This window comes from Lactuca virosa, chromosome 9 (assembly GCF_052849685.1).
Source record: "Lactuca virosa cultivar CGN04683 chromosome 9, Lactuca_virosa_CGN04683_v6, whole genome shotgun sequence".
Lineage (NCBI taxonomy): Eukaryota > Viridiplantae > Streptophyta > Magnoliopsida > Asterales > Asteraceae > Lactuca > Lactuca virosa.
In genome coordinates, this window is record NC_136434.1 from 252,436,601 (window position 1) to 252,461,007 (window position 24,407).

Below are 24,407 nucleotides of genomic sequence, written 5' to 3' on the forward strand. Positions count from 1 at the left end.
ACGTTAGTTTTGTTTGTTTCGCCTGTAATATAGCAAGAGTTAGGGCTTTTGTACCCCTAAAACTTAGGTCTTTACATTTTGTACAAGTAAAGACCGATGTAAACGGATACTAATGCTTAAAATGAAATATATGATGTATTTAGTTTCAAAACCTTGTCAAACTATCATATGAACCATTTTGTAAACAACATTTGCAAAAAAAAAAATCAAACAGAAATAATTTTTCCAAAATAAATTCCTAAAGTGGCTAACACTAACATCGCAAACTTACTGACTATTATAGGACGACAATATGCCTCCAAGAAAGAGCACTCGTTTAAACCCAGGTGTACCAACTCCACAAGCAACAGCACAACCGAGAGCTGGACACCCCAGAAAAGGCCGAACAAGTCCAGTGGTGACCCCGGTAGCAGAAACACCATCTTCTAACACACCAATGCCTCCACCCCCTGAGTCAGGGCTTCCCCAAACCACTGCAGAATTGGAACAACTAATATCTGAACGCCTCTCAATCGCATTGGCAACTGCTAGGAATCTGGACTCTGGAAGGCCTATCGTGGAAGTGAATGGGCTCAGGAACGGACTCGGAAGCACTCTCAACTCAAATCCTGACGAACCTCAAAGGACTTGTTCATACAAGGACTTCATGAATTGCAAACCGAAGAACTTTTACGGAAATGAGGGAGTCATCGGTCTAACTCGTTGGATCGAAAAGATAGAAGGAGTCTTCGAGATTTGATATTGCCCTGATGGTAGCAAAGTGCGGTTTTCCGCATGTACCCTGATGGATGGAGCCTTAACTTGGTGGAACGATCACGTAAAAACTCTAGGAGTTTCAATTGCAAACTCCATGTCTTGGGAGAACTTTAAGGCTCTGTTAATTGAAGAATATTGTCCACGAGATGAGGTGCAGATGTTAGAACACGAACTATGGAACTTGAAAATGAAAGGTGCTGAAGTCAAAGCATATACAACTAGGTTTAACGACCTTGCACTTCTCTTCCCAGGAATGGTAACCCCCGAAAGCAAGAAGGTCGAACGCTACATTTGGGGCCTAGCACCTCAAATTAAGGGGATGCTTCTTTCATCGAAACCTACAACCTATCTAAGTACTAAGCGTCTGGCATTTCAATTGACTAAGAATGAAATTGATCAAGGGACGATGATAGCTAAGTTTGAAACCCCCAAAACTGGAAATAATCACCACAAACGCAAGTTCAGTGGAAGAAGCCAGGGTCAACGGAAGAAACAACAGATTGAAAAGGTGTACGCTGTGACTCCGGCCCCTATTCATACCCAACATAAGAGTTATGCTGGAAACAAACCACTATGCACCAAATGCAACCGACACCATGTTGGAGAATGTTTCCATTGTACTACATGCAACAAGAAAGGGAATACTGCAAACTTTTGTCGAGGCACGACACTTGCTGCAGTAGTACAAGACAGGGGCAATGGATCAGGGTCAGGAGGAGGAGTAACTTGTTTCGAATGTGGAGATAAAGGTCATGTCAAGAGGAATTGCCCGAAACTGAAGAAAGTCGATGGCCAGGCTCGTGGTCGAGCTTTTGTGATTGGGAATAGGGATGCGATACAAGATCCCTCGATGGTCACTGGTACGTTTCTCATCAATAACTTATATGCTACGATTCTCTTTGACTCCGGTGCTGATAGAAGTTTTATAACCCCATCATTTAAACAACTATTAAATCACGAGTCTAGTAAATTAGATGTATCATATGAAGTAGAAGTAGCAAATGGTCAAGTTGAAAGCACCACCGAAATCCTACGTGATTGCATCCTAACTCTAAACGACCATACGTTTCCTGTTAATCTAATGCCAATGCCAATTGGGAGCTTCGACATTATTATCGGTATGGATTGGTTGTCTCCTCACCATGCCAATATTTTATGTTTTGAGAAGGCAATACGTCTAACACTAAGTAACGAGGAGACCATGACGATCTACGGTGACAAGTCGGGTCAGAATTTAAAGCTTATTTCTTGCACCAAAGCTCAAAAATATCTATACAAGAAGTACCATGCCTTCTTGGCGCATGTAATAGATAAGAAAAGAAAAAATAAAGAAATCAAAGACATACCACAAGTATGTGACTATTCCGACGTGTTTCCAGAAGATCTTCCTGGACTACCACCAAACCGCAGTGTCGAATTCAGAATCGACTTAATTCCAGGAGCAGCACCAGTAGCAAAATCCCCCTACAGATTGGCCCCTTCCGAGATGCAAGAACTTTCGAGTCAACTGCAGGAACTTCTTGATAAAGGTTTCATTAGACCGAGCTTCTCGCCTTGGGGAGCACCGGTCGTATTCGTCAAGAAGAAGGATGGGTCTTTCAGGATGTACATCGACTATCGGGAGTTGAACAAATTAACAATCAAGAATCGTTATCCACTCCCCAGAATAGACGACCTGTTTGATCAACTTCAGGGATCCAATTACTATTCAAAGATAGATCTTAGATCTGGATATCATCAACTGAAGGTGCTAGAGGAGGATGTTCCGAAGACGGCATTTAGGACTCGATATGGACAATACGAGTTCCTAGTTATGCCTTTCGGATTAACCAATTCTCCAGCAGTATTCATGGACCTCATGAACCGTGTGTGCAAGCAATACTTAGATAAGTTCGTGATAGTATTCATCGATGACATTCTAATCTATTCTCGCACCAAAGAAGAACACGGCCAACACCTGAAATTAATCTTGGAACTGCTAAGGAAAGAAAAATTGTACGCCAAACTCTCCAAATGCGAGTTTTAGATCAGAGAAGTACATTTCCTTGGGCATGTAGTGAGTAACAAAGGAATACACGTGGATCCTGCAAAAATTGAAGCAATTAAGAATTGGGACGCACCAAAGACGCCAACGGAAGTGCGTCAATTCTTAGGCCTTGCAGGCTACTACAGGAGATTTATTGAAAACTTCTCCAAGATAGCAAAGCCTCTCACTACACTAACACAAAAAGAAACTAGATTTGACTGGGGAAGCAAGCAGGAAGCCGCATTCCAGAAGTTAAAACAGATGTTATGTAGCGCACCAATCCTATCCTTACCTCAAGGAACTGAAGATTTCGTAGTATACTGCGATGCGTCAATTCAGGGTTTGGGGTGCGTATTAATGCAGAGAGACAGGGTCATTGCGTATGCCTCTCGTCAACTCAAAATCCATGAAAAGAACTACACAACCCATGACCTTGAGTTGGGAGCAGTAGTCTTTGCCTTGAAGATTTGGAGACACTACCTCTATGGAACCAAGTGTACTATTTACACAGATCATAAAAGTCTCCAACACATATTCAATCAAAAAGAACTAAACATGAGGCAAAGGAGATGGATCGAGTTAATGAACGGTTACGAATGCGAGATTCGGTATCATCCGGGAAAAGCAAATGTTGTAGCAGATGCCCTAAGTCGTAAGGAACGTGTGAAACCCCGACGAGTAAAAGCACTGACTATGACCATCCATTCCAACCTCAATGCAAAAATCCGGGAAGCGCAATTGGAAGCCCTAAAAGAAGAGAATGTTGGGAGAGAAGCTTTACGAGGAATGGATAAGAATTTTGAGCTTAAGGATGATGGAACCCGTTATTTCATGAACAGAATCTGGACGCCAAAGTTTGGTGAGATGAGGAGCTTAGTCTTGGAAGAAGCTCACCGATCAAGATATTCAGTACATCCTGGCTCTGACAAGATGTATATGGATCTGAAGAAATTGTATTGGTGGCGTAATATGAAAGCTGAGATTGCCACTTATGTGGGCAAATGCCTGACATGTTCCAAAGTCAAGGCAGAGCATCAAAAGCCCTCCGGATTACTACAACAACCCGAGATTCCCGAGTGGAAATGGGAACAAATTTCAATGGACTTTATCACCAAACTACCTAAGACCCCTAGTGGGTACGACACTATTTGGGTGGTGGTTGACAGGTTAACGAAGTCTGCCCATTTCCTACCAATCAAAGAAACTGACAAAATGGAAAAGCTAACAAGAACGTATCTCAGGGAAATTGTCAAACTTCATGGAGTGCCAATTTCTATTATCTCAGATAGAGATAGTAGATTCACTTCTAGGTTCTGGCAATCACTACAAAAATCCCTGGGAACCCGCTTAGATATGAGTACAGCTTACCATCCCCAGACTGATGGTCAAAGCGAATGAACCATTCAAACACTGGAAGATATGCTTCGGTCATGTGTGATAGACTTTGGAAACTCTTGGGATACTCATCTACCATTGATTGAGTTCTCCTATAATAATAGCTATCACACCAGCATCAAAGTTGCACCATTTGAAGCTTTATACGGACGCAAGTGTAGATCGCCAATATGTTGGACAGAGGTTGGAGATACGCAATTGGCGCGAGAACGCACAGGTGACACTCTGCGCACTGGGCCAGAGATAATTCACGAAACGACCGAAAAGATAGTTCAGATTAAAGATCGACTTAAGGCCGCACGTGATCGTCAGAAAAGTTATGCTAACGTGAGACGTAAACCTCTAGAGTTCCAGGTTGGGGACCGAGTGATGTTAAAAGTCTCACCCTGGAAAGGTATGATTCGGTTTGGGAAGAGAGGCAAGTTAAACCCAAGATACATTGGACCTTTCGAAATCCTCGACAGAATTGGTCCTGTTGCTTACCGACTAAAGCTGCCTCAGGAACTAGACAAAGTGCATGATGTCTTTCATGTGTCAAACCTGAAGAAGTTTCCGTCGAATGATACCAATGTAATACCTCTCGATGAGATCCAACTGAACACCAAACTCCACTTTGTTGAAGAACCTGTGGAGATTATGGATCGAGAAGTAAAGCGTTTAAAACAAAGTCGAATTCCTATCGTGAAGGTTCGCTGGAACTCTCAATGAGGACCAGAATTCACCTGGGAACGCGAAGACCAGATGAAACAAAAATACCCCAAATTGTTTAACGACACCCCATCTACAAGTTGAATTTCGGGACAAAATTCTATTAACGGGGGGAGAATGTAACAATTAGCAAAATGTAGACCTTTGTAAGATAATCTATATTAATATTAATAATGAGTGTTGTATTATCTAAGGATTTAGAGAAAAGTTGTTGCAATTTAGATAATAACTTGATCTAAGATTACGACTAATAACGGAGTCTATTTTTATAATAAATTATCTTGAACTAGAAACGGTTCCAAGGAAACAATTGAATAAAACCGTTTGTTCAAATTATTATATTCAAACATCATAGGCAAAAAAAAATGGATTTCATGAATTTTTCTTGAACGATTACGTTTGACGCCATCAACGGAATTATATACAACATTGAATATAATCAAACTTAGTCGTTTATGATCAAAGACGACGGAAAATAAATAACACCCTTATGAATCGTTCAAACATGGTATAAAAACGTAATACCAATATGTATTACGAATAATTAGATATACTAAGACGATTATAAGTGATCTATTCTCAATAAATACAAATATATAAATATATATATGAACAATATACATAAAAGTTATTTTATAGATTACCTATACTTAAATAAATGAATATAAATAAAATATATATAGTAAGGATATGAATGATAAGAATATAGGCTATTGTGGCACCTGAGAAAAATTGGAAGGGCTATACCTCTATCTCTCATATAGCTACAATATAAGATACGTGTGGGCATAAAAAGGAATATAGCTTCCATGCTTCAGCAACTTATAAGTGAAAGGCACGTGTAATAGGTCCTAATCTAAGTAAATAAATAAATAAATAATTATTATTATGATAATAATAAGAAAAGAGGGTTACATACAACTTGCAAGACAACTTGCAAATATGACGTCAAAGGAATTATACTACACATGCATAATCTAACTCATCTACACCCCATTTCGTTACCACCATCTCTCACTCATAATTCTTTTATTCATTTAATATCTTTTTACCCAAACTAAATTACTTGGATCCTAACCAGGTAAATATTTGGAGATCAAAAACGGTTATGAGAAATCTTGAGAAAGATATCAATAATTTTATCTTCTACCTAAATTGTCACTCTCTTCCCCCTTTCCCCTATAAATGCCGACCTTTTCCCCCCTCATTTCTCCCTTACAAGCGCAGCTAAATGTTCTCTATATTACACTCAAACAGCCATTAAAACTCAGCCAAAATTCTGCACTTTTCCTCACCTTATGAACCAACAAAACAGAAGCCAAAAAGAGGGTGATGTCCCTCCATTTCCAGCCACTATTCCAGCCCCTTTTTACGTTCTATTTGCTTAATATTCTCACCCAAAAATACCTCTAAAAGTTAGCTATTTTGCTGCACTAAAATAAGTATTCAAAACAGTAGCCAAACTACTCTTTTCTTGTATAATTACTGTGATTTTCAAGCCACATACTTCCCAAAAGCATTCAAGTCTCAAACCTCGGTGGAACCGGAAACATCCCGACTTCCTCGAACTAAATACCGTCACGTGACAAAAGTGAGTATCTACGGCCCCATTTAAAATATTTTAAATCATTTCCGGGGGGAATACACACAACAAAACATGATACTTAAACTTATTTACACTTATTGGAGTTTATGTACATCTATGTTAATTCAAGTCTATGTTTCATCTTATACCGACAATATACACTTGCAGTTATATTCTTAAAAATATCACGACCATGTTATAAATAAATTCCATGTCAAAAATCTATATGAAATGATTTATAAAGTTATATTTTGATGGTTACGATATAAATAACTAGAAATTTACTATCATTATTTATATATGATAATGAACGGTAAAGGGAAGTATATTTGTTGATAGTAATATGTATATTAATCCTTTAAATCAAGTTATTATATTTTCATGGGAAAAACCATATTGACTTACATTTAAAGATTAGCAAATTTTATGACACTATGTATCCAACCATTGACAATAGTAGAACGTTAATTATAATTGGGATTGTTGTGGGGATTTTCTTATTCATCAAAACTAAGAACACCAACTTAGTAAAGTCCTCTGTTATAACCGTTAATCCTTTGTGAGCGAAGAACGTTGTGTATAGATCTATACGGGTTGACACCCCCGTCTGTGTGGTTGATAGCTACAACCTTCGTATGACGAGACAAATCAGACGATAACTTCTTGTTTTCTTTATCTTATTCTTTTATCACGACGTTGATGAAACGTCGTTGGGACAACAAACACCTTTTTGTGCTTCACAGAGGCTTGAACAAGTCATAGCTCGGTTATTTACTCCACAACATCCTAGATACATAAATACTAATACAAACTTCTACAAGGTTGTACTAGTAATATTTTTGGGTTAAACATTTTTTTTTGCAAATACTCCAAATTTTATCTGTTTATTTTATATAAAATTCACGGAGTCAAAACCTGTGGAACTCACCAACAAATTTTGTTGACGTATTTTAAATGTGTATTCTCAGGTAACTAAGAAGTTGGAGGTAAACCATCGGTTTCAAGGAGACCGTAGTTTCCTTTATTATTATGAATTTGGTCTTTTTTTAATGTTTCGTATTTGAATAATTACTATATTGTAATAATATTTACAAAACCAAAGTTTGTAATATATTAATTTATGAATGTTCAATATATGTGGTTGACTGTGGTTCCAATTGTAAACGTCGCAACCCCGGCGTTTCCGCCGTTGGTCGGGGTGTGACAAAAAGTCTTTGGAACATGTTGCAAAAATTCTCAAAGTGACATCAATAACCTTTACCAAAATAACAAGAACCAAGTTTTCTCTATAATTTATTGAGTCTTTAGGCATGTTTTTCGACATCCAAAATAAGAAAATGATTTTTACTGTTATTAAATTGTATGAAGATGCATTCTAGAAAATTTCAGCTTCAAATAGATTTTCTTTATTTTTACATGAAACTAATAAGAAAATAGAGTGTTAAAGCATATAAAATACTTACACTAGTAAAGAAATTCTGGAAAACTTCATGAATGACCTATACTGTAAAACAACGTTCCCCACGAAGTTTGAGAAAATTTTATTACTATTTACCATTAGTTTTTATTTTATTGTTATTAAGCACAAATAGATAACAAAAATCGGGTTCCAAGTTATAAAAATCACATTTATTATTTTTAGAAGCTTGTATATATTATATAACATTCATAGAAAAATTTGATGAATTTTCCATAACTTTATACTATTTTCCAAGATTTAATGTATATTAAAAGAATTAAATTAGTGAAAAATAGTTAAACTTATCCAATTCCAAGATTTAATGTATACTAAAAGAATTAAATTGGTGAAAAATAGTTAAACTTATCCAAAATTCATAAACATTTACCAGAAAATGTTTTCTTTCATTATAACTATAAATAAATATTTTGAGGATTTATATTAACTGTTTACTATTTATTTCTATTTTATTAGTATTAAACACACTTAAATTCTAGACATATGGATTTACTATTCAAAAAGGACTTTCAATAATTTTCCCAGATTTTGTACACTATAAAACAGTTACGCAAAAATTAGAAGAACTTTTCATGATAATTTCTTATTTTTCCATGATTTTATGATTATTCAAGGAATTAAAATGGTGAAAAATAGTTAGACAAATCAAAAATTCAAGAAAATGTATCTTAACATCTTTGACTTCAGTTGAAACTGAAATACAAAGTTTGGGAAATTTTAGAACTAATTGATTTAGTTTTTGAATATTTAATCATTGGAACACCTCTTAAAATGTTAAATATTAACATTTCAATAATGGGAATTTTCCACTTAAATTGTTATATAACAATTGATTCATGGAAATTTAATTTTCATAGAACAATGTTTATAACTTATCAATATCAAAATTTTGACACATTATTGGCATATTTCTTTTGTAGTAGTAAGTATACTAGTATTAGATTTCAATTAGAGACTCATTAGTTTGTAACATTGTTGTAGGATCGATAGCGATATGAGTGGAGCGTAGTTGAAGGCACCATTTGCATTATCTCAAAGCATAGTGGGTATTCATGACACCCCTATTTTTGGTTTTTACATTTTGGGATGGAAAACCATGTCCGAAAAACTATTTATTTTTCTTTGTATTCAAATTGATTTGTATCAAACATGATTGCTATATTTTGCTATGTATGTCTATGCAACTTGAAACATGAGGCCTTATCGTCTTAAGTCCCTTCCCTTACACTTTACTCCAACCATTAACTTTTTGAGCCAACGACCATTATGGATAGCGCTATTAGGAATTGACAACTCCTCACTCGACTGTAACGACCCACAAATCAAGGGTAAAAAATTCATTTTTAATATAGCTAAAACATTGATACCAATTATTCCAAATCATCATTAAGTAAAATATTTATCAGAGTCCATCCCAAAATCATTCAATGCGGAAAACATGGGTGTGTGCATTGCGATCATTTCGGGCCCTTCTTTTCCAAAACGATGATACCTGAAACAATAAACAAAACTGTAAGCACGAAGCTTAGTGAGTTCCCCAGAGCATACCCCACACAATCCACATAACCACATAATCCATACTAGCTATAACAGCTACATAAAACATATCAATCAAATATCCATATCAATCACATAGCCATGCATATAAACATATAAGGATGTCGTGGGCTCGTCCCCAGGGTCTTACTCCAGGATGCCATGGGCTCCCCACATGGTCTTACACCTAAGTGCCATGGGCTCTCCCATGGTCTTTAATAAGAAAGCCATGGGCTCTCCACATGGTCTTACATCCAGGTGCCATGGGCTCCCCCATGGTCTTCCATGCAAGTATCACAAAGACAACTAGCATACCACATACCACATAGTCAATATCATATCACATAACCACTTGCATAATACATATACTTGCATACCCGACATATCAGTAGTGAATCTACAATAAACACTATAACTAACTGAATGGTCCGACCTTGGTGCCTTAGACCCATTGGTATGGTGAGGAGACTCACCTGACACTGCTGAAGTCCCGTGGATGCAACCCCGGCTGCTGGTTGACAGATTCTCGAACTACCAACATCAAACAATACCCAATTAATAATCGGGTTCCAAGCCCAAGGTCCAACTCACACCCTAAAGGCCCAATATTCAAGTAATGGGCCAAACCCCAACATATGGCCCAATTTTCCAAATTGGGCCCAAACCTTTACATTGTCTCATTAAAAGGCCCAACCATTTAGTCCAGTCCAAACATTCAACATTCTAATGGTCCAATATTATATAATCATTAAGGCCCCAAACTATGGCCCAATTTTCCAAATTGGGCCCAAACCCCATACATGGGCCTTACCCTACACCCATTAAATTATTCTAACTCAATTGTTTGTTCTTGGACGGCCCATTATTATCTCAATCATCAAAGCCCAATAGAAAGGCCCAACTTAAGGCCATAGTGAGATTAGGGTTTCACATAAAATGACAATTAGGGTTAAGTGTTTCTCACTTAACCCATTAAGGACTTAATCCATTAAGTCCCACATGGCCTTAGGTTAATTTGCAATGATTATTAATTAATATTTTAAGTTCATTAAATAATTCCGATGCGGTCCCGATAAGTCCCAAATTAGGGTTTCATGGCGTTAGGGTTTTCCAAACCCTAATTAGGGTTTCCAACCCATATTAGCCCAATAGGCCCAATAGCTAGGTCCTTTAGCCCTTTAGGGTTTCCTTAGGTCAATTAGGGTTTTGCTAGGCCCAAACGAGTCCAAGCATCCCAAACGACATACAAACACAAATAAGCACACTGCCACCCAACGGGGTGGCCGGTGGCGGCAGGAGGCGGCAGCCACCACCCTACGGTGGTGGTTCTCAATTTTCTTTTCATTATTCCAACTCCGGTTACAGTTTACAATGAAAATTACTAAATGGACACGCACACACACACTAAAATACATCCACCTACGGTGGTACATGGTGGCAGCCACCACCTCACGATGGTGGCGGTGGCTTTCCAGCAAAACCCGGCCAAACAAAACATACAACGTAATGCATTAAGACAACTACACAAGGCAGAACACGCACACAGCCACCTTCCACGGTGGTAGCAAATGGCGGCGCGACTAAAAAGATCAACGAACAGCAGCAGTGGCGACGTTGGCGACGACTAGGCAGAAGGGACAGAGGAAAACGTGTTCGAAAGTGGCAGCACTCAGCCACGACGTCGTCTTCAGCGCCCTAGTCTCGTCAGCAGCACCCAAGACGGCGACGGATGGTGGTTCACGTCCTCAACAGCCACAAACACACCCGATAGCGAAAAACTTGAACACAATCATCCTTCTTGGTGGCATGCGGCGGTCCCGGAGATAGGCAACAACTCACAGTGAAGAGTGGTCAGGGGCAGCTCCGACGACTGTCGTGAAGTATCCATGGATGGCAGCAGAAGGCTGAAGAAGAAAAAGAAGACACGGAGGGACGATGGTAGCGGCACTTGAGTGGTGGTGGGTTGCCGACTCCAGCAGCGGTGGTCGACGGCGGGGAGCTCCGACTTCAATAGGGAAGGAGGCGACTGGACTCATGGAGGTGGTGGCTGCTACATATCTCTAGGGTTAGGGTTACATGGATGGTTTTATACCCGCTACCACTCCAAACTTGTTGCCATAATGGCAGAAACAGTCCCTCCCCATGACATTTTCTTTCAGAATAAGGCCGATATTTACCATTTAAACCCTGATCCCATAAATTTATTTCATAATAGATCCTTAAATTACCAAACACACCCTGACTTCTGAAACCCTTCTCAAATTAAATCCAGAACTTACACTTTTAACCCCCAACTTCAAAATTATGACGATTAGCCCCTCGAAATCACACCTCGCTATATAATTATTGATTTTAGGCTACGAGTCATTCATTAATTTATTTATTTAATTTATTTATTTAATTTATTAAATAAACGGGGCGTTACAACTCTCCCCCACTTAAATTGGATTTCGTCCTCGAAATCATTCCTTACCATTTCTTACTCCATACCACTCGAGTAATATGGTCACCATCCTGGGTACACCCTAGGCTTCCCAGGGTAGCTGTGTCCAATCTTCGCAAGGCCCTAAAATCTGCAGGTGAACGAATTTCCTCGCAAGAAGTTCACACCTACTTCGTCTGAAATCTGCTGTCTTGAGATGGTCTGATTCTCTGATAGACCAGTCATACTGAATCATTATTGTTGAATCTAGTCTGTTTATCCCTCAACAGACTACTTAACTTCTGATAACTCGAGGTTTCCACTATAAAACAGGATCACAGACCTAATTATCATTGCAGATCACTTGTACCTGGCCAAGGCTCAGATACTCCTGCTGTGAGTGACTTGTCACTCCCCAAATCATCTAGCTATTCTGTTCGTACTCGCAACCTGAAGCACAAATGCTAACACTGCCCAAACGCTGAAACTGCTTGAACACTGAACTGCCTGAAGTAGTATGCTGCTACATAGTTTCTTTCCAAAATCTAACGAGACCTCCCTGGTCTTAATTCGTTCACCAATCATCTGAAATACCGGGTTCCGACCCGGCTGCGGAGCCAAAGGACTCCCTACTTAGTCGACTCCTACGACTTCTGAATGAAATCCTTCCCTGGAACTAGTTGCCACTAGTTATCATGCCACTGCGACTCTAACAACTTTCAAATCTAACCAATCGGGTCCATGCGTCAAATCCTGACATCACCAAATCCAAGGATAAAAGTGATTGCTACATGACCAACGGTAGACTTATATCCCAAACGACCTTAAGCAATTCTTTGCTTCCTTGATCTCATAACTGTAGTGGCGTTCCTACAGTCTTATCCGTCTGGGTAATCAACCAGATCTAATCCGTCTGGGTAATTCCGAAATCCAATCCGTGGATTTCCATATCCTCACTGCTACACCCGAACTGGTGGGTACTACTGTTCCTTCCGCGTCCTAACAATGCACTCATGCTATCTACCAACCTAGTGAATGCTACGGCTACACCCGCAGACTTATAACATTCTATTACTATCTGGCTGCTAGTGAATGCTACGACTACACCCACAGACTTACAACACTCTAATACTATCTGACTGCTAGTGAATGCTACGACTCCCCCGTACTCTTACAACACTTCATCCTAACACGACCATAGCACAATACTTCACCCCTAATCTATCGATTTAAACGCATGCGGAGTCAATCACACATTCGACAGTTCACCCGAACTAAACTTGATTCATGACTGGAGTCCCAACCTGCTTCCCCAAATTCTGCTATCAAGCCCCCAAGAAGACGCAGTTCACACGCTGGGGAGTTTTACCGAACTCCAAACTCGCACAACCCTCAAACCAAATAGCCACTTGGGCCACCATTTTCCCTCGATGAGGACGAGAAATCCATCCCGATCTCATACCTGTCCCTGTCCAGGAAACCTGCGCGATTCTCCCCCACTTAGATTCGACTAAGTCTTTGCAATACATGAGATTTGAAGGATTCCCGATCCTTCTTACTCCTTAATAACCCACTGCTGACAACATGTTTCTTGTCCGTGCGAGTGTTCTATTACGGGCCCAAAACCCCAAAGACCACACAATCCCTGAATATCAGACAAACACCTCCTGAATCCTAGCGAAACTAATAATCTCACACGCCTTGAAATGATGCCGCACCTATATCTTGATGTCCAAATAACCGATGCCCATGCCAAGCCTCAACAGTAAACCACTTTCCCTAGCACTTCCAAAAGCCGACTCGAGCCTAATCGCCGAGTCACCAATCATGTCCGTAGGTCTTCCGCATCATGTCCCTGAACCGATCTCAACCCTAGACCCAGATAACATTGAACGCTCCAAACCAGCAAAGAGGGAAACAACTCTTAACTAACCACCCCGTAACTCACGGTATGCAAATGGCATATGACAAATGTTTGAATGTATATTAAAAACACAAGCAGGGCAACGAACTCAGAGATACACTTACTAAAACCCTCGAAACGAAAACTCCCTCATGTAGTTTCCCGCGAGTACCGCACTAAATCTGCCCCTGCTGGCCCCTCACAACTGACTCGAACCCTTGGGTCCTCTTCTGGGACCCCCCAATGTACGTACCTGATCTGATTCCCTCTTCCCAATGTGCTCCAAATCAATCCCTGCTCTCGAGCTCTAGAAATCATATCATTCAGGGTCTCGCACCCTGGCACACTCACCAGCTCAATCGTCAACGGCTGAACTGCAATAGTTGGAGCAACCTCTGTTCTATACCGGGCTACTAACCATCCCCAAGGCATAGTCTCCAATCCCGAAAGTGCAATAGAACGCACAATCAATACATGCCGTCCGATACGAGAGATCCACAGAGATCTCAAAATCCTGACAGTCCTTCCGCTATCTGGCTCACTACCGGAGCCGGGACCAAACCCCGGTCCTCTTTCAAGTGTGCTCGTCCTCATCTACCAAAGCAGCTATCCCCACTATCAGAACATAACCAAGAATTCTCCCTCCCAGGCTTTTTAGATTCTCCAAGACTTTCCCCGATTCAAGTATGGATCCTGTGCTTTCAGTAGTACGGGCCCAATACTACCTTCCACACATATCCATACTTTCCTCCGGAATCATCCCGAATCCTCTAAGTCACCTACTCCCATGATGTACTAAATGTTTGCTAAACAGCAACACAACATCCACCGAAGCACCTCCTAGGCTCTCCTAGGTTCCTAACCTTACTGAACCGTCCCACTAACTCACTGGAGCATATCCTAGGCTTTCCTAGGTTCCCAACCACGCTCTGCCATCAGCTACTGAAGAACTCCCCATGATGCCAGCCATCTACCTCCTGGATATCATCATATCCACTTAGTAGCTGACTCCCATCACTCAAGAGTTCCACAAAGCACAAAGCCAACAGCATTCGTGCATCAGCACTCCGATCCAAAGAACTATCATAGAACATTTAGTCCACATATCGCAACTCGCGCAATCCACCTCCATCTATCCTCACTATTGGCTGCCTTATGCATGCAAATTATACACAGAACAGGATCTAATAGACTGTCGAATAACCAACTCTACCCTAGGACCACAACCAGACAAGGAATAGGAAATAAGGCCAAATCAATTATTCTAAGGCTATAAGATCCTAACCGTATACAATTTTAAAAGCATACACGTAGCAGTTACCAATACCAATAATCATTCTCATTCAAGCACGACATCAAATATTCCCAAGGCTACAAGCACTATATATCAGGCCAACCTATTGCTGACTACTCAGCACTAGCATGCAAGTCTACCAGCTCATACAACATATACACGCAACTCCCCTAGCCCTAACTAGCATGCGACTCACATATTCATAAACCAAGTCATAACAAACAACATATGTGGGTATTATGGGGAAACTTACTTGAGCTCGGTTGATTGCATGCACCACACCCTTTCTTGTCTTAGAAAACCTTTTCCTTGAAGACATTTTCTTTTGAAATTTTTTGAAAACTTTACAGATCCTCAGTTTGAGTTCAGACACACCCGAAGGTATACCCGCATCCCTCAAACCAAGGCTCTGATACCAACTTGTAACGACCCACAAATCAAGGGTAAAAAATTCATTTTTAATATAGCTAAAACATTGATACCAATTATTCCAAATCATCATTAAGTAAAATATTTATCAGAGTCCATCCCAAAATCATTCAATGCGGAAAACATGGGTGTGTGCATTGCGATCATTTCGGGCCCTTCTTTTCCAAAACGATGATACCTGAAACAATAAACAAAACTGTAAGCACGAAGCTTAGTGAGTTCCCCAGAGCATACCCCACACAATCCACATAACCACATAATCCATACTAGCAATAACAGCTACATAAAACATATCAATCACATATCCATATCAATCACATAGCCATGCATATAAACATATAAGGATGTCGTGGGCTCGTCCCCAGGGTCTTACTCCAGGATGCCATGGGCTCCCCACATGGTCTTACACCTAAGTGCCATGGGCTCTCCCATGGTCTTTAATAAGAAAGGCATGGGCTCTCCACATGGTCTTACATCCAGGTGCCATGGGCTCCCCCATGGTCTTCCATGCAAGTATCACAAAGACAACTAGCATACCACATACCACATAGTGAATAGCATATCACATAACCACTAGCATAATACATATACTTGCATACCCGACATATCAGTAGTGAATCTACAATAAACACTATAACTAACTGAATGGTCCGACCTTGGTGTCTTAGACCCATTGGTATGGTGAGGAGACTCACCTGACACTGCTGAAGTCCCGCGGATGCAACCTCAGCTGCTGGTTGACAGATTCTCGAACTGCCAACATCAAACAATACCCAATTAATAATCGGGTTCCAAGCCCAAGGTCCAACTCACACCCCAAAGGCCCAATATTCAAGTAATGGGCCAAACCCCAACATATGGCCCAATTTTCCAAATTGGGCCCAAACCTTTACATAGTCTCATTCAAAGGCCCAATAGAAAGGCCCAACTTAAGGCCCGAGTGAGATTAGGGTTTCACATGAAATGACAATTAGGGTTAAGTGTTTCTCACTTAACCCATTAAGGACTTAATCCATTAAGTCCCACATGGCCTTAGGTTAATTTGCAATGATTATTAATTAATATTTTAAGTTCATTAAATAATTCCGATGCGGTCCCGATAAGTCCCAAATTAGGGTTTCATGGCGTTAGGGTTTTCCAAACCCTAATTAGGGTTTCCAACCCATATTAGCCCAATAGGCCCAATAGCTAGGTCCTTTAGCCCATTAGGGTTTCCTTAGGTCAATCAGGGTTTTCCTAGGCCCAAACGAGTCCAAGCATCCCAAACGACATCCAAACACAAATAAGCACACCGCCACCCAACGTGGTGGCCGGTGGCGGCTGGAGGCGGCAGCCACCACCCTACGGTGGTGGTTCTCAGTTTTCTTTTCATTATTCTAACTCTGGTTACAGTTTTACAATGTACAATACTAAATGGACACGCACACACACACACACTAAAATACATCCACCCACGGTGGTACATGGTGGCAGCCACCACCTCACGGTGGCGGCGGTGGCTTTCTAGCAAAACCCGACCAAACAAAACATACAACGTAATGCAGTAACACACCTACACAAGGCAGAACATGCACACAGCCACCTTCCACCATGGCTGGAGGCGACGCAAGGTGGCAACAAATGACGGCGCGACTAAAAAGATCAACGAAGAGCTGCAGCGGCGACGTTGGCGACGGCTAGGAAGAAGGGGCGGAGGAAAACGCGTTCGAAAGTGGCAGCACACAGCCACGACGTCGTCTTCAGTGCCCTAGTCTCGTCAGCAGCACCCATGACGGCGACGGATGGTGGTTCACGTCCTCAACAGCCACAAACACACCCGAAAGCGAAAAACTTGAACACAATCATCCTTCTTGGTGGCATGCGACGGTCCCGGAGATAGGCAATAGCTCACAGTGAAGAGTGGTTGGGGGGCAGCTCCGACGACTGTCGTGAAGTATCCATGGATGGCAGCAGAAGGCTGAAGAAGAAAAAGAAGACACGGAGGGACGATGGTAGCGGCACTTGAGTGGTGGTGGGTTGCCAACTCCAGCAGCGGTGGTCGACGGTGGGGAGCTCCGACTTCAATAGGGAAGGAGGCGGCTGGACTCATGGAGGTGGCGGCTGCTACATATCTCTAGGGTTAGGGTTACATGGATGGTTTTATACCCGCTACCACTCCAAACTTGTTGCCATAATGGCAGAAACAATCCCTCCCCATGACATTTTCTTTCAGAATAAGGCTGATTTTTTCCATTTAAACCCTGATCCCATAAATTTCTTTCATAATAGATCCTTAAATTACCAAACGCACCCTGACTTCTGAAACCCTTCTCAAATTAAATCCAGAACTTACACTTTTAACCCCCAACTTCAAAATTATGACTATTAGCCCCTCAAAATCACACCTCGCTATATAATTATTGATTTTAGGCTATGAGTCATTCATTAATTTATTTATTTAATTTATTAAATATGATCGATTGCTTGTGTGCATGATACCATATTCATCTATGGAACGATAAGCATAGATCTTGATAGGGAATCAGTCATAGGCTTGGTTGTGAACTCATTGTTTGCTCATATACATACAAACTTGTTACTTATTATAGCAATAAACTTTGTTTCTCATTATAGCAATAAACTTTGTTTCTCATTATAGCAATAAACCTTGTTTCTCGTTATAGCAACAAACTTTTATTACTGGAAACTTATTTACTTGATTGCTCATTATAGCAATGAAACTTGTTTACTCCTTTTAGTAACGAACTTTATTTCCCATGAGAATATGAACGTTGCATCTCATTTGGGCAACATACTCTATTTCTCATGATGATAACGAACTTTGCTATGAAAACTTATTTACTCATTTTAGCAATGTACTTTTATTTATGGAAACTTTTATCAAAACTTTGATTATGTTTCATGAAACCAATATTATTTTTAACCTATGAGTACTCACCAACTATTTCGGTAGTTGACCGCTCATTTTACATGCTTTTTCAGGAACTCGTCTATAAGATGGCACTTAGGGACACAAGACTTGTAGGAGCATTTGCACATGTTGTTTTTCAAATACATTGTAATTTATTTTAAAAAGTTGTTCAAAGTCATTGTAAATTGTAATTCTTTTAATACTATGGTTGGTGTTGTCTTTTAACTTTTGCTATGAGACCCTTTGTACTATCGCGTCCCGTGTTTCCGCTTTAGCGGGGTGTGACGGAAATGGTATCAGAGCCGAATATTATAGAGAATACCGGTTTTCCTTTGGAGAACCACAACTATAGCCAAAAATTTTCAAAACGTCTGTTAAAATATTAAACATACTACTGATGTAACTAATTCGAGTACTCATTATTGGACTTTAATTAAGTATAGCCTGCCCAACTATGCTTAATTAAGGAAAGTTAATGCGAGGCTGGAAACGGTTATAGTAGCATTATGTTCAAAACGATTTTCAACTTGAACTTCTGAAAAACAAAATTTTTCGGTGTGCGTATGGGCATTGCATATTATAGGCATTCATCTAGGTATACTTAGAAACTAAGTGCACTTTTACCACAATGTCTTATTTAGAAAAATTATTATCCCTTATCAAGTGCTAGGTTAACCACTTAGGTTATATCACTGGCTACTCTAGGATCAATCCACTTAGTACTGAGAATGAGTATTCCTCAGTAGCTATTGAATCTAGACGTAAGGTTAGTAGCTAGATAGCCACTAGTAATAATCTTATGTCGAAACCAATATCAATCATACCTCGATACATCCTCATCGTCTTCGTACTAGAGTTACAAATAGGAAAAACGTTCTGATACCGACACGGATGAGAATTGGAGCATCACGTAAGGAGGTAGATGAGTTGCCACTAAGTAATCACTTGGATACCATTGGCGGGCATTCTGGATTTGACTCACGAGGAGACACGGAGGTTTAACCCATTATTACTAATATGTGAGACCTTCTATCTACGCTACGATTTAGCTCTAGGTTGTTTCCACATTGAGCTTAAAACTTAACATAGGATATCCCTTTGACCCAAAAGCTTTTCTTTATGTAGTTCTTGTTGGGTTTTAAGCACTATAACACTCCTATGGTGCACATGCAACCCTAGAGGATTTGGATCTATGTTTTCTCTAATTATATATGCAATTTTAATTTCCCAAAGCATACATCCTAACTAGCATACAATAGAGGATATACAACATAAAAACCAAGTTAGATGAATACCTCTTGATGTAGTTTGTAGTTCTTGGCCTTAGAAAGCTTTAGCACCTCAAGTGTGATGTCTCTAATGTGTCACAAACACCAACTGCAAGAGGAGGCTTGAGAGAATAGGCTAGTTAGCTCAAAATCGGTTATCACTCTCTTAGAATGAATGGGCAACCGATTTTAGCTCTAGGGGTTTCTTTTTATAGTGTTACAAAGGCTAGGGTTTCATCCATGCAAACCCTAATGCACCATGACCCTTCATATTTCCTAGGCTCCATGGGTTAAACCTCCATTAACTATCATATTGGTTTAGCCCATCCTAATCAACCATAGATCATTGGCCCACACTATAATAATCATTGATTTACTTAATCAGTCCTCGTATATTTAATCAGTCTCTTTTGATTACTAAATTAGTTCTTGATCAATACTAATTAAATAATACGATTTCTCAATTAATATATTATACTTATAATATATTAATAAATCACAAATAACATTATTCTTAAAATTCTATCCTATGAAATTGCACTGGTGACGGCAACCCAAAAGGACCATGCTACTATCTGGTCAAGTACATACCAGTTATAGTTATGGGCTTATACACCTAATCCAACAGTTCTTACCCTACCATATTTACTTCGAATATCCTAATTCAAGCACAAACCATTCCTCTTATGGCAAAATTTGCAAGGCTTAGTTTAAGACCCCTAGATACACAGGTGATTATCACAAGTATACCATCATCTTACACTTTCAAAATTACTAACATGTTTCACACCCAACAGCAGCCTTAAAATTTTTACACTCGATCAAACATTGCATTACTTCATTGTACGAATCCTTCCTACAAATTTTGAATCCTCCTTCGAACCTTATTATTTTCATACATTCGTTTAAGCCTTATTGACGTTACTGACATTCCTATCATTATAAAGGATTACATCCTCTTACATCGTGAGCCAGACGCTAAACCTATAACTTAACCTTAGACTTCTATAAAAGGTCACGAAACAACATTGACACCATAAAATGTTTTACAAACAATTTTTCTTGTCATTTATCTCGGGGAAAAGACATCGGTACTCACCTTATACTCGCCTTAGTATTTAGGTACGATCAGCATTACTAATCTACTTATTCCTTACTTCTTCATCTTCCATCGAAAAGTCATTTTGCTTCATCGGTTTTATTTATCATCGATAAAATACTTTATAACCACTTCATACAACTTACTAGACCTTTCCTAACAATGTCAGCTATATTTCTCGTTAAAAACAACCAACTTTACTTTTGACAACTTGCTTTAACTTAACACTTTTCTTCAAAACTCAATTTAACCAATATTGGTTTTAACCTTGCTATTTCAATTTCATTTCAAATCCATTTCAATGGATAGATGTGCTTTTAAAGGGCATATAAACCATTTTAAACCTTGCTTACCGTTTTGGCACATTTTCAAAACACTTAGAAACATTTTCTCTTATAGAAGTGTTTAAACTCTATGCTATAAAACTTAAACATATGACATTGAGGTTCACATTATGTGTAAAGCTTCATCGGATCTTCAAACTACTTTTGTTTTAACTCTTTTGACCACTTTCTCATTTAGGCATTGTACTTTACTTAAATGTGTTTTCTTGGAACCCAAAATGGTATTTTTACAACTTTCTACTCCAAGTGTGTTTGCAAGACATCACTAATGCCTACATTTCAAAACACACCTTATTTGTATATTTTATTACAAATTAGTTTTATAATCTTTAAAGTTTCTAAAATTTACAACATTTGAAAACTTAGTGTTCACTTTTAAATTTCCAGTGATGCACTTTCAACAAAATGTAATTATTCTTTTAAATATATTGAGTTTTACCTTATCCGTTTTAACAATTGTTGGACTCAAGCCTAAAAGGTCAAAACTGTCAGATTTTCAATTACCAGTTGTAGTGATTCTTCTTTTTCACAAATTGAGTTTAACTTAATAGATAACTCGTGAATTTTTAGCAAACCTTAAAAAACACTTTAAAACTTCTACATTTCTATGTAACCATAAACATACATCAAGGATTAAAGTTGAAATATATCTTAACCTAAGATTTAGATCTACTTATGGATATTGTCCTTAAAATTTTAACAATATCAATCATTGCTGCTGTTACCTTCCTTTTTTTCCCCCGCACTTGATTTCTTGCTCTCCTTCTGATTTCAGATCTCGCACACCCATAATAATAACATAATGCATTTTATAACTTTTTTCTATCTATTTTGCTTCTCTTGGTACCATGTTCGTACACATGCAGAGTAGAAGTCTACCCTTTCGTTTTGAGCGATTAATATGTGTATAGTCATGATACATAATTTTGATTTAGTCAACTTTGATATATTCAATTACGCCTTTTATCATATACATTTTTTTTTATTTTAAAATCTACTGTAAACAAGTAATCCTTATTTACATTTGCTCTTTCGTTCTAAATTCGGAAACTTGATTTAAAGTGCAATTTTCATTATATTTTCCTTACAATTAATACACAAGATTAATACCCTTGTTCTTATCATTTCTCTAAATCCATAAAATATATGTGAAAGAATACATTTTCTTATGTTTCTTCTTTTCTTTAATAGTATAAAAAAAAGTTTTAAATGTTCCGATTATCTATCCTTCAAATGATTGTTTTTGTAGGATCACTAAATAAAGAATGCACTATTTTCAATGATCGACATTTTTACACCTTTCTTAAAATAACCCTATACTTTTCAATTTCTTGTGAGTTCCTAAACTCTCAAACATGTTTTCATAAATATTCTGACTCCTCGTAAACTTGAATTTGTCCTGAATTAAACAATTGGACAATTTCTCAAAATTTGTAATATGAATATTTCTAAATAAATTCCCTCATTGACGACTTAAGCCTTTAACATTAATTAATCTCTTTATTATTTTACTACTTCGTTTTATCACCACACATGTATCTTCATTCTGTTGGAATTATTACACATTTTGATAATAGTGAGATTACTTATTGTTTCTCGACACTCAAAATGTTATCTAGATAATGTGATTTAAAATATCATAAACTTTCACCGCTTTCATTAGAAAGAACAACTCTCTAACTATATTCTTCAGTTATGGTTCTATGATAGTAAGAGTACCCATAGTAGAAATTATAGCTGCGAAAATCCTCGATCGTTTCGTAATTTCTTTTGTAGACGGGACTTAAATAGCCTTTACATTTGAAATGTACCAAAACTTAGTTGCCTACCCTTAGTACGTATCTTTAGCAACTTACCCTTGATCGTTTCTCTTTCATTCGTGCTACCCCTTCTTATTTCGAAATATATCTTTTTCAGATTTAGTAGTCAACCCGGAAGTGAACAAATTGTTCCTAATCTCTTCTTTATCAGGCGGCAAATTTACACTTAGTGCTGATTTAGAATGTGACTTAAGGATCAATGCGTACTTAGCACTCAATGCAGTTGATTCTTTAGAAAAACTTATAATGCACTTTTGTGTTAGATAATATCTAACTAGATAATCTTTTCAACTAGGTCGCCATGGTTGGATCATGATTTCCATGATCCTAATTTCTCACAATCTAGACTGTAGAACTCAAATTAGGGAAAAACTAATTTGATTATAGCTAAAGAATTGGGTTCTTCCATTGAGGAATTAACCCAAAATAATCAAAGAGCTCTTCAATTCGCCACCTCTCCAACTATACAATTGTCTTCGGCTGAGTTCTAATAAAATACGTCACAAATTGAATTTCAGGACGAAATTCTTTCAACCAGGGGAGACTGTGACAATCGTCAAAATTCGAGTCGGTTCTAGATTTTATAAACTTAGTTGCACATGTAGGACGTCACATTCTAGACTTTGTAACTAGAAGTTAAGTTATAACCTACTAGAGACTTGGAAACGAGTAGAATTGAAGGATAGTGTACTTAGATTTGAAGGGTTTTGAGCATTCTAACACTCCTAAGTGTACATGCAACCCTAATAAACCTTGGATCTATGTTTGTCTATAATACATGCAAAATATGATTTCCAAGGTTCATAATCCTATCTAGCATACATGGGGAACTTTTAACTTAAAAGATGGCTAGAATAACATACCTTGTTAATGATTTGATTCCTTGAAACCTTGTGAGCCTAGCACCCCAAGTGTGATGCCTCAAATGCTTCACACAACACCAAATGCTTTTGGAGTAAACTTGAGAGAATGTAGAACACTTCTAATTTTCGGCCTTGCCCTCTTCTTTCACTAGTGTAGCCGATTTTGGAGAGCATCATATTCTTTTTATAGTGTGTTACATTTAGGGTTACACCATGTATACCCTAATGTAACATGGCTCTTCAGTTCCATGACCCATGGGTTTGTAACTCCCATGGAGCATCCATGGAGCATCCTATGGACCTTAGCCTAACTTGATAACCCATGGAGCCTTTACCCCATTATACAAGTTATGGATGATTTACATAATCAACCCATATATTTAATTAGTCTTCTTTTGATCACTTAATTAATTCTAGATTAATTCTTGATCAATACTAATTAAATAATATTATTAATATATTAGAACTTATAATATATTAATAAACCACAAGTGTTATTTCTCTCATTTTGTCTATCCAAATGCATGATGCCATGCAACCCAAATGGACCATGCCGGGTCGGTTCAAGTAC

The 24,407-nt window shown here is 38.6% G+C and overlaps 1 protein-coding gene across 1 annotated transcript in view; it reads left to right on the top strand.

Annotated features, from left to right (window-relative positions):
- Window positions 1–784: 784 nt before the first annotated feature.
- Window positions 785–24,407, top strand: part of LOC145140470 (uncharacterized) — a 40,694-nt gene continuing 17,071 nt past the window's right edge. Inside the window, exon 1 of the mRNA XM_079073951.1 lies at window positions 785–2,285. Coding sequence (XP_078930077.1) covers window positions 785–2,285 — 1,501 coding nt within the window. The remainder of the gene's footprint in view (window positions 2,286–24,407) is intronic.